Here is a 16509-nt window from a genome sequence, read left to right as displayed (position 1 = left end):
ACATAGTCACAGAAGTGTACCTAGCCAACATTGCTTGCAAAATCTGAAGTAGCGGTCTGACTTACTCCAACAATCATGGCAGTGAATTTCAACCCCACTAGTTTCCCTAGTCCATGGAACTAGATCTTTCCAGGTGACAAAGTATTCAACAATCAAGACAGAGGCAAATATGAAAACAAATACAGGCCACAACTTACGAATAACTTCTCGTTTTAGAAGAATGCACGTGACAAGGCATAATATGTAAAACATAGATATAGCATTCAACACTGCAAAACTTGCCAATAATAATACGATCATGTTAATCTCAAGTCCTCGGAGTTTAAATAAATTTTCTAACCAAAATTTTGTAAAGCTTTTCAAAGTAGTCTTCTGCATCTCGAGCCTCTCTTTTCTTAAAGCAAGGATACGTTTTTTGTTCCACTTGTGGCTTTCTTTGGAACTCCCCCATATGTCTGAAAACAAGTATCTCTTATTGTTGTTCTCTGAAGCATTAACAAACTCTGGTGTTCTGTTGAGGTTGGAGTTAAAGGATGGAGAAAAGGTTCTTTCGCTTGAAGTAATTGAGTCTAACAATCCCTCATTTTCTTCAGCACACACCATAGCATTTCTTGATGAATGTTCTGTTGAAATAAACAACTGACATGGTTCCTCCCACTTACCCTTATGTACTAGAGCAGCCGGCATCATGCTTAACCAGTGAAATACATTGTACTGTAGTGAGCATGCAACAATTACCAAAATTTTTCCCCTTAAACCAGACTCAAGGCCCCAAAATCCTGGTTCATAATACCTGAAACCAAGAAAGAGAGCTAGATGATAGAGTTGCTGATCAGGACACATGTCAGCAAGCTTGCACCACATTTGGAATAAATATTCGGACACAACCAGTAATCCTGTATAAACAAGGAATACTTTGGATGGAATCCTCGCAACTTTTGGTAGAAAAGAACAGAGAGTAAGACCAAGAAGATAAACAAGACCAAATACACTTATTGAAGACAAAGAAGCATAAAAGAGAGCAATTGACAAGAGCTTTTCACTATGCCATATCAGGAACCTTCTGACAAAACCAAGAAATCCAAATTCTGACACTGCAGATGAATCAACTGTCTTATTTTTGCTCTGTCTCCTTTCGTAGCTGTAGAGTTGCATAACAATTAGAACAGCAACAGATTCCCAGACATTCTCCAACAAAGAAGCTTCAGGATTAAAACCCAAATCAGGATATAGGTTCACCAACTTAGACACCCATGATGCCAAGACAGTAGAAGTGCTCAAGCTATAGGTGCAAATAAAAACTACTGCTGAATAGACCTTTAAGGGAAACCAAAGTCTAGTTTTTGTCTGCTCCACGAGTTGCCTTCCAATTATCCAAACCAAGAGGAAGAAAAGATATCCAAACGATACATAATTTGGTGTAACAAGGTAGAGTGTGAAAAGGATTGTTAAAAATGCAACATATGTTCCAAAAGAGTGATAGGTGGACAAGAATATTTCACTCACTTTGCGGAGATACGCTGCTATCTGTTTCTCTACACAATACAATGAATATTGTTAAAGAAAGAATGAAACAAATATCAATACTTCAACTAAATCTGACTGACTTAAAATAAAGTATGAAATATAAATCAGCAATCAACTACCTCAAACAGACCAACAAACTAGCAAGCGAAGGTGAAGATGGAGAAAGTGAAGATAGGGAAAATAAGAAAGTAGGATACAAATATGTTTTTTACTTGTTACTGATGGCTACATTATTGCGTATTTAGGTGAGAAAAAAAAGGAGAAACAAATTTGTAGATAACATGCATGCCTAGTCAGAGCAATGTGTAAAACAAGTATTTTGCAAATTCCATGATATACAATTTTAACTCTTCATGACAGAATACCAAAAGCAATTCAAGTATCTTAATGGCTATCCTTTTAACAAGATATGTGATGCACATGTTAGATTTAACACTACCTAATACCCAACAGCTAGTCAGGTAAGCATCGCATCACACAGCTCTACTGATTGTGACAAGTTTAAAAGGGTTATGACCTAACTTGTGATGCAAAGAAAGAGAAAAGGGCAAAAAAGGTTTGTAATGCACATGATTTTCTGGTGCATAATCTCAATTAAAGGCATTTACCATGTGAAGAGCGTTGGTGTCTGTCTCTGGAGCTTGTTGAGTTGTACACAGATAGCAGCACTGATTTCTTAAGACCGGCTTTTAAGACACTAAATCCAAGTGGAGGACGTGGTGTATGTTGGAGAACAGCAGAAAATGAACAGAGGATGTCGAATCCATGATTTTGCAAAGCAGAAAAACACACCAGTACTCCTATCTTCAGAAAATCCATGTAGCCAGCATGCTGCTGCAGACCTGCAAGCCAAAAAGCACATACTTTCACTCCAATTCAGTAAGAAAATGGAAAGAACTATAAGTGTCAAGTGATGACAATGACATTTGATGAGCTAAAAGTTGATAGCATAACTAGTGTAATAATCATGACAATGCATTCAAGAAGGGTTGGATTAACAAATTCCAACACAAGTACTTACTAGTCAGATCAAGTAACAGTACACTAGATTAGTGTTTGTATAGCTATTTCAATGGTGTTTACTTTTACCAAGGTTTGTAATTTCAATACCAATTTGATTTCAATATCAGCCAAGAATGGTGCTGGTTGGATTAACAAATTCCAACACAAGTACCTACTAGTCAGATCAAGTAACAGTATATTAGATTAGTGTTTGTATAGCTACTTCAATGGTGTTTACTTTTACCAAGGTTTGTAATTTCAATACCAATTTGATTTCAATATCAGCCAAGAATGGTGCTGGCTTAGTGTCTAGATATGCTGACAAGAGTTGGGCCATGACAACTAAGCTTTGGAACTAATTAATTGAATCCGTGGTGAAATTTAACCTAAATAACTTCAAAATAAAGCCTAAAGATACTAGTTATAATTATGGAATGTCGTGTATAGGCTCAAAGTGATTTTGAACCAGTGATAAATTGATTTAGAATGGTTCAGTCGAGTGAGTTAGGATTTTAGGTATTATTAAATATCCATATTCCTACTCTCCCATTTTATTCTTGAGTGAACCCTCTTCCTCTCTTGAGATTGCACCCAGTAGTCGTCATCGCTGCCTCTTCCTGAAACAGCCATTGCTGCCTCAGCCCCAAGCAACTGTGGATCTCCTCTGATGGCAGCTGTCACTGATCTTTATGCTCTTGGCAACCTTCACCACCCCTTTCTCATTGGCAACACTAGATTCAGTCAAGAAGAGTACCTCTTGCAATCTCATTGCAGACAGTGGCCCTCACTTCCTGCCATCGTTTCCAAGAAGACTTTGAAGCAAGATGTTGCTTGGTCAAGTTTGTGCCATCAATGATGCCTTATCAGCATAAGGTGCCGCAAAGACTACGAGACTGTTTTGCAATATCTGTCCAACATTGGAGTGGTTGTCAAATCAGCAACTAGTTGCTAAGATTTGATCTCATGTTATTAGTATTAGGGTCATGCTTTCAGTGATCAGGCTCGACCTTGGATTTTGAAGGTTGGCAAAGATTAGGATTATCCTTGTATTTGATACAACGTATCAAACTGTATATGAGTACATTTGGAGGTTAGCATCAGTCATATCCCTCACACTTTGGAATCTCATACCGTGCCGTACGAAACATATTATTCCGATAAATTATCGAAACTCAATACTACTTAGTCATTGTGTCAACTGTGACGAGTATCATTTCATGTTAACATTCAACACCCCTTGGCATGCTAAAATTGAAAAAATGTTATTAGACTTTTTTTATAGTTCAACTCCATACAAGATAATATCCAAATTGTAGCAATCTAGATGACAAGCATACATTGAGCTTGACTATATAGTTATCTTATGTTTTTCTTCATCTCTTTCCTTCTTCCACCTCCAATTTATCATTACCACCATAAGTCAAAACGTCAGCACGAGACCAAAATAGTGTGATCCTAGTCAAAAATTGAAATATCAACACGACTCGAGATTTCAAACCCTATGAGCTCACAGTTCTAATAACTGGTATTAGAGCGAGATAGCTATTGGAGGACTAATTGCCAACAAAGCCAAGGATCAAATAGAGCATCTATCCACAAAAATTTGAGAGAGAATTTTAAATGTGGAAACAATGGATGAGGGAATCCTTTAAAATTGAATTTGATATCACTTTAGTAATGTAAAATGGTTTTTTAAAGCCTAGGGAAGTTGATGGGAATATTATGGATATAAATTATACAAAAAAAACTAAGAGAGCATATGGAAAGTTGAATAGCTAAATGTCCTTTCGACAAATGAGATCAACTGCATTTGTTCCGATTCATATACCAAGAAGCTTTAGAAAAATAGTTAGTCCTATTAACATGTAATAATTAGTCTAGTAGTTAGTGATGATCAAATAACTCAAACCAAAGTTTAAAAACTCCAACCATGTGCAGTTTTGATTTTGATAAGTAATTTATCATGTCATGTCGATATTGTTTCGAGTCCTATCTAGTAGCAATTAATGATCAAATAACTCCAACTGAGTATTTAAACCAACTGAAGTTTAAATACTCGAGTTGTGCTAAAGTTTTGATTTTGATAGGTACTATATGTGTCATGTCATGTCATAATTGAGTCTTATTTCCTTCTACGTGTGTGTGTGTGTGTGTGTGTGTGTGTACACACACACATGACATTTTTATGCTTCAGGCCGCCAATTCAGACTTACGCTGCGAACTAGAGACGCACAGGTTTTTTTTTATTTTTTTTTTAACTTGTGGTTATGTCATTTAGGATTTTGTCTTTAGAGTTTAGGGATTGGGTTATAGTATTAAGCACAAAAAAAAAATTCAAATAATATATATATATATAGAGCTTGGGATTTCGTGATCTACGAGCTTGGAACTTAGCCCTTTTAGCAAAAGTACTTTGGCTGATACAAACTAAGGAGGATGTGCTATGGATAAAGTGGGTGCATCACTTACATGAAGCGTGCAGATATATGGACATGGGAGGTAGCCCATTCGGATTCCCCTCTGATCAAGCGCTTGCTGCAAAGACGAAATCTTCTATTATTAACTGTTGGCTTCCCGGAGGCTACTGGACAAAGACTAGCGGAGTGGTTTGCTCGAGATGGCGGGGTGGCTCAAGTATATGACTTCTTTAAACATCCTGATCCTAAGAAGGCATGGACTCGAACAATGTGGAAGACCTACTTACAGCCGAGTCATGCCATCACACTTTGGATGTTGGCAAAGAGGCGTCTTCCCACAAGAGACGGACAAGATTACATGGAGGATCAACAATGCACTTTTGTAGACAGGTATTGGAGTCGCAGGAGCACTTATTCTTCGAATGCCCCCCTATTATAAAGTTATGGAAGAGGATCCGAAATTGGCTACACGTGCAGCAGGAGATGTCAACCTACCAGAGGACATTGAGTCTTCGAGAGATACTATCGTGGGAGTAGAATGTTGGCAAAGACCCGACATCTTGCCTTGTCCTCTTTGGTCCACTATGTGTGGAGAGCAAGAAATAGTAGTTTCTTTAATGAGGTGCAGTTAGACTGTGAGAAGATTTTTAAAAGTATACAAATTCATATATTCCAATCCTTAATAGTGTACTTTGATTGACACTTTGTCAATCATGAGCCGCAACTAAAGTCCACTTATTGTACGCTTTGTACTATATATAAAATTTTAATTATCAATATATATATATATAAAAGATACTAGTATTATGTTGATTACTAATACTAAATTGGGAGAAGGGGCTAATGAAAAAAAGGTAAAGTCATGATCATGACTCCGAAAGCAATGTGAATCATGACTGAACTTGGCGAGTTTGTCACCCTCTTTCTACTCACTGTCATTGGAACTTTTCCCTCCACTACTTTCCTTCCTCCATGGCTCCACCCTTGACCAAGTATGTCTTCTCATCTAATTTGGGCTTTGATTTATTCATCTTCTCTAATTCTCATCCTTGATTTCTGGATCACGAGTTGTCTAGACAAAACAACTTTATGGAGGAAGAGGAGAAAGAACAGAAGCATAGCTGTCCGAGTTGGTATCAACACCATTCCATGTCTCAATGCGGAGCAGAACAGTAAGCATCAGCCATGTAGAGCAGCATGGCTTGATATGTAAACCAATTTTTAACATTGTGCATAAGGAATTGATGAACTGAAGAAATAAGAATCCTTAAATGAGTGAAGTTATTGGGATAAATCAATTTTTTATGTTTAAAGCATTATAATCGGATGATTAAAACAGATATAATAAACACCTTACGAATAATTAGAAATTATGCCTATTAATCGAGATTATACAAAATAGAAAGATGATTATTTCTCAATTAAACTATCAGTAAAGATATTGATATAAATTGTACCTAATTGGGAAAGAATTAGATGAGTCAAGGAACTACTACGCTCCAAGGCTTTTGATATAAGATCAAGCTGCAAGATATATGACACTGCAAAATGCGCTTCACAAAAGATAACTAAAGCTTGCCGCAGCTTTTTGCTGATAGAGTGGCTCAACAGAAATACCAGGAAGAAACACACTGAAAGAAAACATTAAAATTCTCAGTATGTTACCTTAGCATAATATCATGCAGAAAAGAAGACAACTAGAATTACAAGGAAACCCTTCATTTATCACAAACACAATAGAATAATCAATTCGTATGTCTAAAAGATACGAGACAAGAGCATGTCAGGTAAACTAGGATGTAAAGAAGCCATGCAGAGTAGCTGTACTCCATGTGAACTTATATTATCTATTGAAAGTTTTGCAATTAAATAAATAACTAAAGAGCACAATAAAACATTTCCAAGATTAAAATACACCATACATGTGGCTCTTATTTTTTTAGAATGCAGGCATCAAAACTCATTGAAAACTATCCAAATTTAAAATATAAGTATGGACACCATCCATGATTTTGTTTTGTATAAGTTGTAACTTTTAATTAAATTTATATTATAATTAATTGTTTACTTAATAATTAATTAGATTGTTAATACATTTTTTTTCTTATATTTATATTTGTGATTAATTCCACTACCTCAATTTTTAGAGTTAAAAATGCTTGCAATTATTTTCTTTTTTTTTTTATCTTTAGTTACTTATCACGAGTTTAAGTCGTGAAAACAACCTCTTGTAATGCATGATAAGATGCATACAATAGACCCAATATGATCCGACCCTTCTCGAGATCATGTATTAGTGGGAATTTCATGCACCGAACTGCCATTTTTTTATTTTATTTTTTTTAATCCTGGTATCCAGAACTTCGGCCCGACTAGTCCTGGAGGTGGACGGTCTTCACCCATTTTACCCGTAAATCCGGTAGTGCAACGACACTTGACACGGCAATCCAGATGCATGAGAATACTGTCGTTGAGCACATCTTATCTAACTCTAGTTGTTCTTTGATGCTCAAACCAAAGTTAAAAGACAAACCTCTACAAAATCTAATCGAACCCTAGTAAGTTTTCCATAATATTTCGACATCAAAAAATTGAAAACAAAAAAAATCTTTGTTGATGTTTTAAAATTTTATCAATACCAAATTTTATCCTGTATATATTTCTAAATTTTAAATTATTTGTTTAAAAAAATTGATAGCTAATTAAGCTAAGTTAAATTAATATTTACAATTTTAGGCTCAATTAAAATTCACTTAGATTAGATAGAATCCATTGAGTACATGGGGATTAGGATCAAGTGAGTTCAAATTGGACTCAATTTGGATTTATTTTGGCAAGTTTAAAAGTTAACCAAAAATGATAATCCCAGTTAGCCTCATTGACTATCCCTGGGTGACCGGCCCGGTCCCACGGATGTTTCCCACCGGCCACAAGGGAAATCGGAAAGCGCACGCGGCGGCCAGCCCAGAAGCCCAACATCCTTTGATTACGCCTCCATTTAGAGGAAAAATTCCTGCAAATATACCATAGTTGGGGTTCGAACTGCGAGTGCCTGGGTGACAACCTGGATGTCCTACCGCGGCACCATGGCTCCGGAGACAAAAGTTTAAAAGTTAACCAAGTTTATATATAGGATGGACTAATTCAATGTATTTAATTACATTATTAATATTTTTAAAAGGTTACAAATTATTTAATTCCCTTTCTCCCTTCTCTCACCACACACCTCTCTCCCTCTCCCTCAATTCCTCTTGCCTGTTGTTGCATGTTGTCTATTGCCCACCCACAGTGTCAATCGTTGCCCTCCCATTGCAACCAATGGTAAATTCTACCCGTGTCTATTGGCATATCTCAAAACTTTAATTCTTGATGAAGGCACAATTATTCATGGTTTTGAAATAAAGTATTATAACCAATAAAGACCAAAAATGATATGATGACATTTATATTTATGAAAGAGCATGCTAAAATTTGTTGCGAGTTTAAACTACTTGGGGTCACTACATTAAAGTAATCTCTTAATTGAAGCCTATGTAAGGTAAGGATCTATCATCAATATTTTGATCAATAAAATAACTTTATATTAGATTAATTACAACTTTGTTTTGGCCTCTCTAATCCATGGCCATTTAATTCTAATCAAATCAACATATTTAACTATAGAACCCCTAGATGTTTTTGGATTTTGTACGTTTGTTATAGGTTGTAGTAAAAAAATTCTTTTGTGAATAACCAAGACAGTAAAAGTATTATTTTTATTTTCATTGAAAAATATTAGAATTGAATCAAACTAGTTGACAACATATAACAACTTATAAAAATTTAAAGCAAAATAAAGAACAAAAATAAGAATGTTGTTCACCGTACTATAAGCAGCATGAACAAGGCCAGGTTTCATGACAAGAAGAAACAACAGCACAAGGGTAATTGGACGAGAAATTTTGCGTAGCCCCCAAGCTATAGTAGCTACAATTAGAACTTTAGTGTCCTCCGTTTCTGCAACAAAGATTGGAGACTTAACATGATAGTATCATATATTCCTTAAATTTTCTAATGCAACAATAAAGTAGTTAATAATCAACCTCTGATTTTGAATAGAAAGTATGATCCTAGAAATTCATTCTAAACTAATTGTTATTTCAAAATTTAACTAAAATGTAATAAATTTTAGTGAAAGACCAATGAAAATTAGTATACAGCATTTCAGTATCAAACCGTACCAACACTTCCATTGGCAAAAGGTTAGTCAAAATAAGTTGCTGATCGGTAATACAGATTTTAGTACTGATGGAAGTTGATAAAACTAGCAGATACCAGTTATTATCAAAAATAATTTCCAAGAAAACCATTTTTTCTCTCAATTTCCTTATGCAAACTTCAAAAAGATAGAGGACACCAGTGACATCTAGCACACAGTTACAAGAAACAGCAAAAACAAGCTAAAGGATAAGTACAATGAGAATCAAATGCAAATGTAGCATTACCACAATTACCTTCAACTATATTGTCAGTATTAGATAATTGCCCACCCTCATCATACAAGTACTGAAAAACAGAATTGTTTGCAAGATTAACCAATGCCACAAGCCCTCCTAGACCAAATTGTGCAAGTAGGAAAAATCCCGGAATAGGATAATGCCATAGTCCAATAGTTTCCCAAATCACCATGTCCTAGATAAGCATAAAAATGTAAATTTAGGTCATATGAGTGCCACAAGAAGCAAATGTGTGGAAAAATCAACTACCTTCTGGATTTTTTTGTTAAGGAATGTGAAAGCCACATTGAATACGTATGTGCTAGTAGCCCACAGCAGAATGAATACTAGAAGCATCCCATTTAACCGGTGTAGTTCAACAATAGAGGGAAAGGCAAATAACACATATCCAACATATGCAAGCAATCCAAAAGCACATATACTGTTGAAACTGAAGCTCCAAAAAGAAAGTGAAAATAGCAACACCTGTGTCATGGTCACATGAGACGTTTATCAATATGGAACAAGTAAAAGAATCAAACAACAATGAAGTTGATATAGATACATTTTACATCTTATTAATTGTCCTCCCATGTTAATTAGTCAAAGGCAATTAAGTGAATGTAGATAGACCCACAATTATCCCAGATCCTCAGGCACACTATAGAACTAGAATGAGAGTGAAGGACTCTAGTGGAAGAATTGATGAACCTACAGGTAAGGGGTGAGTATAGAATAGTAGGTTATGTATGTACGTCTAATTTCCTTATCTTTTCAGGTTAGTGACGATGATTTCCTACGTATAGATTTATCAGTATTAAGTAATCTCTTTTTCTATCAGACAAAGATTTTCAGTGTTCTCTTTCTTTGTCAGTTCCCAAGTTTCTTGAATAATTAACTTCAAACTCCATGCCCTTGTTATTGAGTCAATTTAAATTAAATTCAACTGACTCACTGCTTTGCTGAAGTTGTCTGCAGTTAATTAATTAGTTCTTGTTGTTTTATCATTATCATGAATCTACTTGCATCATCTACCTAAAAAAAATAATTTTTCAGTCTTCACTTGAAATTTAAGAACAATTATAGTCTAGAATTGACTAAAAGACACAAAACAAAAGCTAGAAAAAACATAAGGAAGCACAAAATGTAGGAGACACCATACCGGAAAACCATAAATGAAGAAGTTAACGCTGAAATTCCGGAAAACAGATCCTCTCAACATAAAATTAGTATGCCTCATACCTGACCTGCAAATGATAAACTGTTAAGAAAATTTCCCTAGAATGAGAAAACCATTAAAAATCCAACAGAAGATACCAGGTTAAATACAAGATTTGTGTCAAAAAATTATAATAATCAAAAAGGCTTCTAAAAAATCAGGAATGAGAATGTCATTTCAAAAACTTGGAATACAGATAAAGTTAGGAAACAGAAAATAATTATTCGGTTGATCCCCAAGGTTGTCAACTCTAACTATATATATATTATCTTATTATTATTCTACATTACAACCCTATGTTTCGTGGACTTGCAACTAGATCGTCATCTAATTGTAATTAGGTCTCAAAAAGTCCCTAAAGTAGTTCAAATATATTATAAAACCTTATCTTGCTACAAGTTTACCAATTCTAAGACCTCGCAAAGACAGCAAATCTACTAATGGATTCTTGGAGCTATAAATGAAATGATAATCAACTTACTTTGGATTTTTTTAAGTGACAGAATGGCAATCAATCTTTATATATTTCACATCTTGAAATAGAGGATATGCATGGTCACTTGATTGTCAAAATATAGCATCATTAGTTCAGTTAGAGGATTTTCCAATTGAATAATCAACTATTCAGGACAAATGAGCTCACATATGACCAGCCTCAATACGCTATCTAGCCACTACAATCTGTCAATCTGTTCCTTGCTATTCGGAGATATCAGATTCCCTCCCATGCGAATACAATAACCCTAAGTGAAATGCATAGCTATAGGAGAATTACAGGCTGAATATGATCACCTAAACCATATAGAATACTTTTTGTTGGAACACTCTAAATTTATCGTAAAATTCTCACAGGTGCCTCCTAATGATCATGGCACAACATCACAAAAAATTGACTAATCACAATGACAACAAATGAGATGTCTGCTCTGATTTGACAAAGCAACACTCTAGCTTTATGATCCATAGGAGAGTCAACAAGCTAATACTCATAAAGCCAACTTCCTTCAACAAATCAAGCACATAATTTCATTAATAGATATGAATACCTCCCCTGAATGAGCAATCATTGGACCAAGGAAGTACCTTAGATCACCTAGATCCATGGTGTGGAAGTGAAGATGAAGATACAATTTTAGATTTGTGATTTTTAAAATCATCACCAGATATAAGCAATAAGAAGAATGTGATTTCCAAATTGAGAGGTAAGGTGAAATTCTGAGAAACCTAAAAAACTTCTACTCATCCAAAATTGGAGAACAGTAACTGAAGTTATCAAACTATCTATAAGGGATTGTTTCAGCAACCCAAGAGATTGCTCGATTTATATTTATTCACTAAGATGACTATGATGACAGACATTCTTGGCATCCATCTGATAAAATGGGCACTGGAGCATTGTTGCAAAAGTATGGAAAATATCTTGAATCAATGCAATGTTAGCTACCATAGGAAGAGCATCGAGACAATGAATACCGAAAACTTAAGTGTATCACTTGCCCACAAACCTTGCATTTAACGAATCCACTATGCACATTCAGATGATATCTTGACAGAAAATATACACAATCATCAACTATGAATTTGCTAGGAGGAAGAGGAAGAAACTCTCAAGTTTCGTTAGCAGTGTTATTATCTCATCTTTTCTGCTTGTTTTCTCGCTGAATCACCTCAAATAAAAAATGCCTACGGAATAGTCAGGACTGGAAGCTAAAACTAAAGAAGAAATAAAGGCTAAATATCCAAGTGACAGAGAGGCATAAAAGATGCAACAAGGAAAAAAATTTGAAATAATTCATTTGTGGAGGGCAATAGCAAAGTCTGTCAAAGACTGAATGATTGTGGATGGTGCGTCAAGAACAGTAGTGTCTCAAGTGTTTGTCATGGTACACTTTTGGCCTTCTGTTATCCATTCATAATGGATGAGGATATGGTGCTATTATCTCTACAGAAGGAGATGGTGAGATAGAAAATAGGATACAAATAGAAAGCACCTCCACAAAAGCATTAAAAATAGATGATTTGGTTGAAAAGACAGGAGTGAACACAAAAAAAGTTCTATATGCAAATATAAAGGGACATTGTAATTCAGGAAAGTAACAATGATACTTTGTTTATGTGTTACTAGCCAAGAAAGACCTTCAGGAGCAATTTGTCTTTACCTAAAGACTTGGCATAGACAAAATAAGTACAACGAAATTCCCATGGTGGAACATAGTATATTGGCATCGTATGAGAAAAGAATGGTAAATGGAATCTGATGGTTCTCTCTACCAGGTACTTAATTCTCCTTTGAGCAATAATATTTTGTTGGTGTATGAGAACAAGATGTCTAGTGAAGAATAATTGGTTAGAAATTAAAAAAAAAAGTAAGAGAACAATACTCCTTAAAATTGTCTATCTTTAAAATTATATTACACACACCAATCTCAGTCCTTATATCTACATAAAAGGGTTGAAAAGTGGAATAGAAGTGAGATGATCTTCCATTAAGAGAAGTCATGATATTCTACAATAGTCGTCAAAGAAGAATAAAATATTTAAAATAAAAAATTTAAGCAAGCATGACAAGGAACCTAAATATCATAATGCACTAAAGAAAAGGATACAAAAGCATATTTTTGGGAACTATTAGGGGGAAACGACCAAACATGCTTGTGCTTCTCTAACTGACGTCGCATAACAGAGGGAAACAATGATTAACAAGCATTGTTCCAAAAAAATTTTCCTTCTATCAGTTCTTCCACCATATGAAACACACCATTACAACATAGGTCATTCACTGTTCTTCCAGTACTTTTTGACTCAACTAGAATTCCTTATCATAAAAGTACGGTTGAATATGGTAGGTTAATTATAGGGATTGTGATTGATTAGCTTGACGTGATTGATTGTAATTAGCAATATGATAGGCATAATAATAGGGAGTATGATGTATATAATATATTAGTGTATTTGATAGAAAAGTGAATGTGAGATATATCTTTTTCATATTTTCTCTTCTACATGGTATCAGAGCAAGGTTTAAACCTTCTCTGACCTAATTTTTTTTTCTGCTGCCGCCACTACCAGAAATCCTAATGGCTAATACTGCTGCACTGCCTGTTGCTGCGCCAATACCAGCCCTCTCCTTTCAGCCTCCTCTCATCTACTGGATCTCAGGCAGTTGGATCTCAAGTGCTGCTGAATCGCCGGAGGAGGGGATCAACCGACACATTTTTAATCTACGACTACTCAGATTTCTGTCATAAATTTCTCCTGCAATGAAGTCTCTTCATATTCTAAACCCAATTTAGCTACCACTATTAAATTGAATGGGTCCAACTATCACTTGTGATCCCGTTCATTTGAACTATTTATGGATCTCACAATAAGAAGGAACATATTATGTCCAGCCCTCCTGATCCTAAAGATCCAAAATATTCAGATTGGGTTTCAGACGACTGTTCTATTATAGCTTGGCTCCTCAACAACATGGAGGAGTCCGTGAGCACAAATATTATATTCGTAGAAATTGCCAAAAAGATGTGGGATGCCTTAACGGGTATGTATTCGAATGACAAGAATGTTTCTCGTGTTTTCGAATTATAAGAGAAACTCTTTCACTCGCCAAGACGGTCAGTTTGTTAATAACTACTTTGCTACTCTTAAGGGAGCTGCCGATGAAATTCTATTATACCATCCTCTCTCTTGTGACGCTAAACAATCAATGGGATGAATTCTTTGTCGCAAAGTTCCTATCCGATTTAGATTCCACTTGACCGGTTAGGTATAATCTAATAGCACGTGAGAACATTCCCACATTATCGAATGCTCTGCCTCAGATTCTTCGTGTGACCACAAGTCATTCTGACATCGGTTCTTCCCCATCTTCCGATACTTCGGCTATGGCTACTTGTGGTTGGAGGTCCTCTCAGGACCGTAATGGTGGTCGCGGTCGGGTCACAAATCTGATGCCACGAGGGGTGGTCATTCATGTGTTCACAGTGGACGTTCCAACCATGCCTCAGAGAAATGTTGGGCGAAGTTTGGTAAGCCTGATTAAGCTAATAGTGCATCTACCGAATCATCACCAAACGATGATATGGTCTGTTTCTCGTACTACTATGAGAAATTGCTTTGTTCTTCTACTAACATTCCTTCTGTCACTGCTGCCTCATCCTCTGCTGGTGTGTTTGCTATATCTCATGATAAGCCTTGGATGTTGGATTCAGGTGCTTCTACCCATATTACTAGTAACAAATTTGTCCTCTCTTCCTCTTTTGTTTCCTCAACTTTATCTCATGTTCGTCTAGCCAATGGTACCTATTCTCCGATTACGGGAATAGATGTTGTCAAATTTGTTGGAGTGTATACTAATAGTCAAGCTTTTGTAAACATTTATTTTTGAAATAAAAGAATCACATTGGTCAATATCTACATTTATTTGTTAAATGTAATTGTTCAATTAATTTATATAAGTAGATAACATGGTGTGTGGTGTCACACTCAGAAGATCATGTTGTCGGTTCTTTATAAATTATAAACAGTTGTTGACGACTAAGATGAAAAGGAACAAACCATCGGAATAGTCGTAGTGTAATTAAGTATTAGTTTATCTTGATTAATAAATTACACTGGTACACTCTAAGTGTATTGAGTAGGACCATTTTAGGTAAGTTCTTTTTGTACTGACTTAATAAAAAAACTAGACCTTAGTTATTATGGAAGTGTGTGCTCTTAATCCTAATATAATAACAAACACATATATTTAATACTTATTTCTTTGACTTATCAAAGGGTGAGGTTTAGCTCGATAAATCAATATGTCCGATAAGTTGGGAAATGATATTACTTATAGTGTGTGTTGTTGATTATAGAAGGAATCTGTGTCCTACTTATCTAGGTTGAGAATGTCCCCAAGAGGAGCTCATAAGGATTGTCATGTTAAACCCTGCAGGTGGACTTAGTCCGACATGATAATAAAGTTGAGTGGTACTACTCTTGGAGCTAGATATTAATTAAATGAGTTGTCAGTAACTTACTTAATTAGTGGACATTCGTTATTTTAAACACAGGGAGACTAACACACTCATGATAAGAAGGAGCCCATAATGTAATTTGGGATTGGTGCGGTAGTGCGATAATAACTCTCTAGTGGAATGAGTTATTATCGATGAACTTGAGTTGTGTTCGGGGCGAACACGGGATACTCAAGCTCATCGGAAGGCCAAAACCAATTTCTCTTCTAGGTCCCCGTAGCCTCATTATAGCCTCAAGTCCATCCAAATATAAGCCCATCTTGGTGTCCAAGAAGGGGGCCGATCCAATGCTTGGTGACCAAACAAGGGCCGGCCACATCCTCTTCTATAGGGGCCGGGTAGGGGCCGGCCACAATAATTCAAACAAGGAGGGTTGTTTTGAATTTTTAAAATCTTCTCTTTGTAGAAAACTATAAGTTTTAAAAGAGATATTTCAATTTTAAAAACTTTCCTTATTTGAATTAGGTCACATGTTTTAATAGAGAGTTTTAAAAGTTTTAAAGCTTTTCTTTTTTAACCATCCTCATGGTTAAGAAAAAAAAGGAATATAAGTTTTAAAATTTAAATTTTCTATCACTATATTAAAAAAAGAAATTTTATAAGAGAAGTTTTAAATTTTAAAACATAGTTTTAATTTTTAGAACTTTCCTTTTTTAACTCCTACTTTAGGAAAGAGAGCTTGTAAAATTTTATAAGAGTTTTTCTTCTTATAAAATTTTATAAAAAATAATATTCCTTTCCTCTTATGGGAGCCGGCCACCCTTGCTTGGTGTCCAAGAAAGGTGGCCGGCCATATTGAAAAAAATAAAATCATCAATTAATTTTTGATGATTGATTCAATCAAAAGGAAA

General features: G+C 35.3%; 1 protein-coding gene across 3 annotated transcripts in view; it reads right to left on the bottom strand.

The window, feature by feature from the left end:
• Positions 1 to 16509, bottom strand: part of LOC121986156 (piezo-type mechanosensitive ion channel homolog) — a 62604-nt gene that overhangs the window by 23292 nt on the left and 22803 nt on the right. For all 3 annotated transcript variants that reach the window (XM_042539983.1, XM_042539982.1, XM_042539984.1), the window contains 7 exons: positions 10584 to 10668; positions 9692 to 9907; positions 9440 to 9617; positions 8814 to 8942; positions 6404 to 6577; positions 2136 to 2369; positions 21 to 1535 (listed from right to left, as the gene is read on the bottom strand). In XM_042539983.1, the coding sequence (XP_042395917.1) occupies positions 21 to 1535; positions 2136 to 2369; positions 6404 to 6577; positions 8814 to 8942; positions 9440 to 9617; positions 9692 to 9907; positions 10584 to 10668 (2531 nt within the window). The remainder of the gene's footprint in view (positions 1 to 20; positions 1536 to 2135; positions 2370 to 6403; positions 6578 to 8813; positions 8943 to 9439; positions 9618 to 9691; positions 9908 to 10583; positions 10669 to 16509) is intronic.

This window comes from Zingiber officinale, chromosome 5B, assembly GCF_018446385.1.
Source record: "Zingiber officinale cultivar Zhangliang chromosome 5B, Zo_v1.1, whole genome shotgun sequence".
Taxonomy (NCBI): domain Eukaryota; kingdom Viridiplantae; phylum Streptophyta; class Magnoliopsida; order Zingiberales; family Zingiberaceae; genus Zingiber; species Zingiber officinale.
The sequence above is the reverse complement of the archived record's forward strand: the minus strand, read 5'-3'. Positions and strand labels throughout refer to the sequence as shown.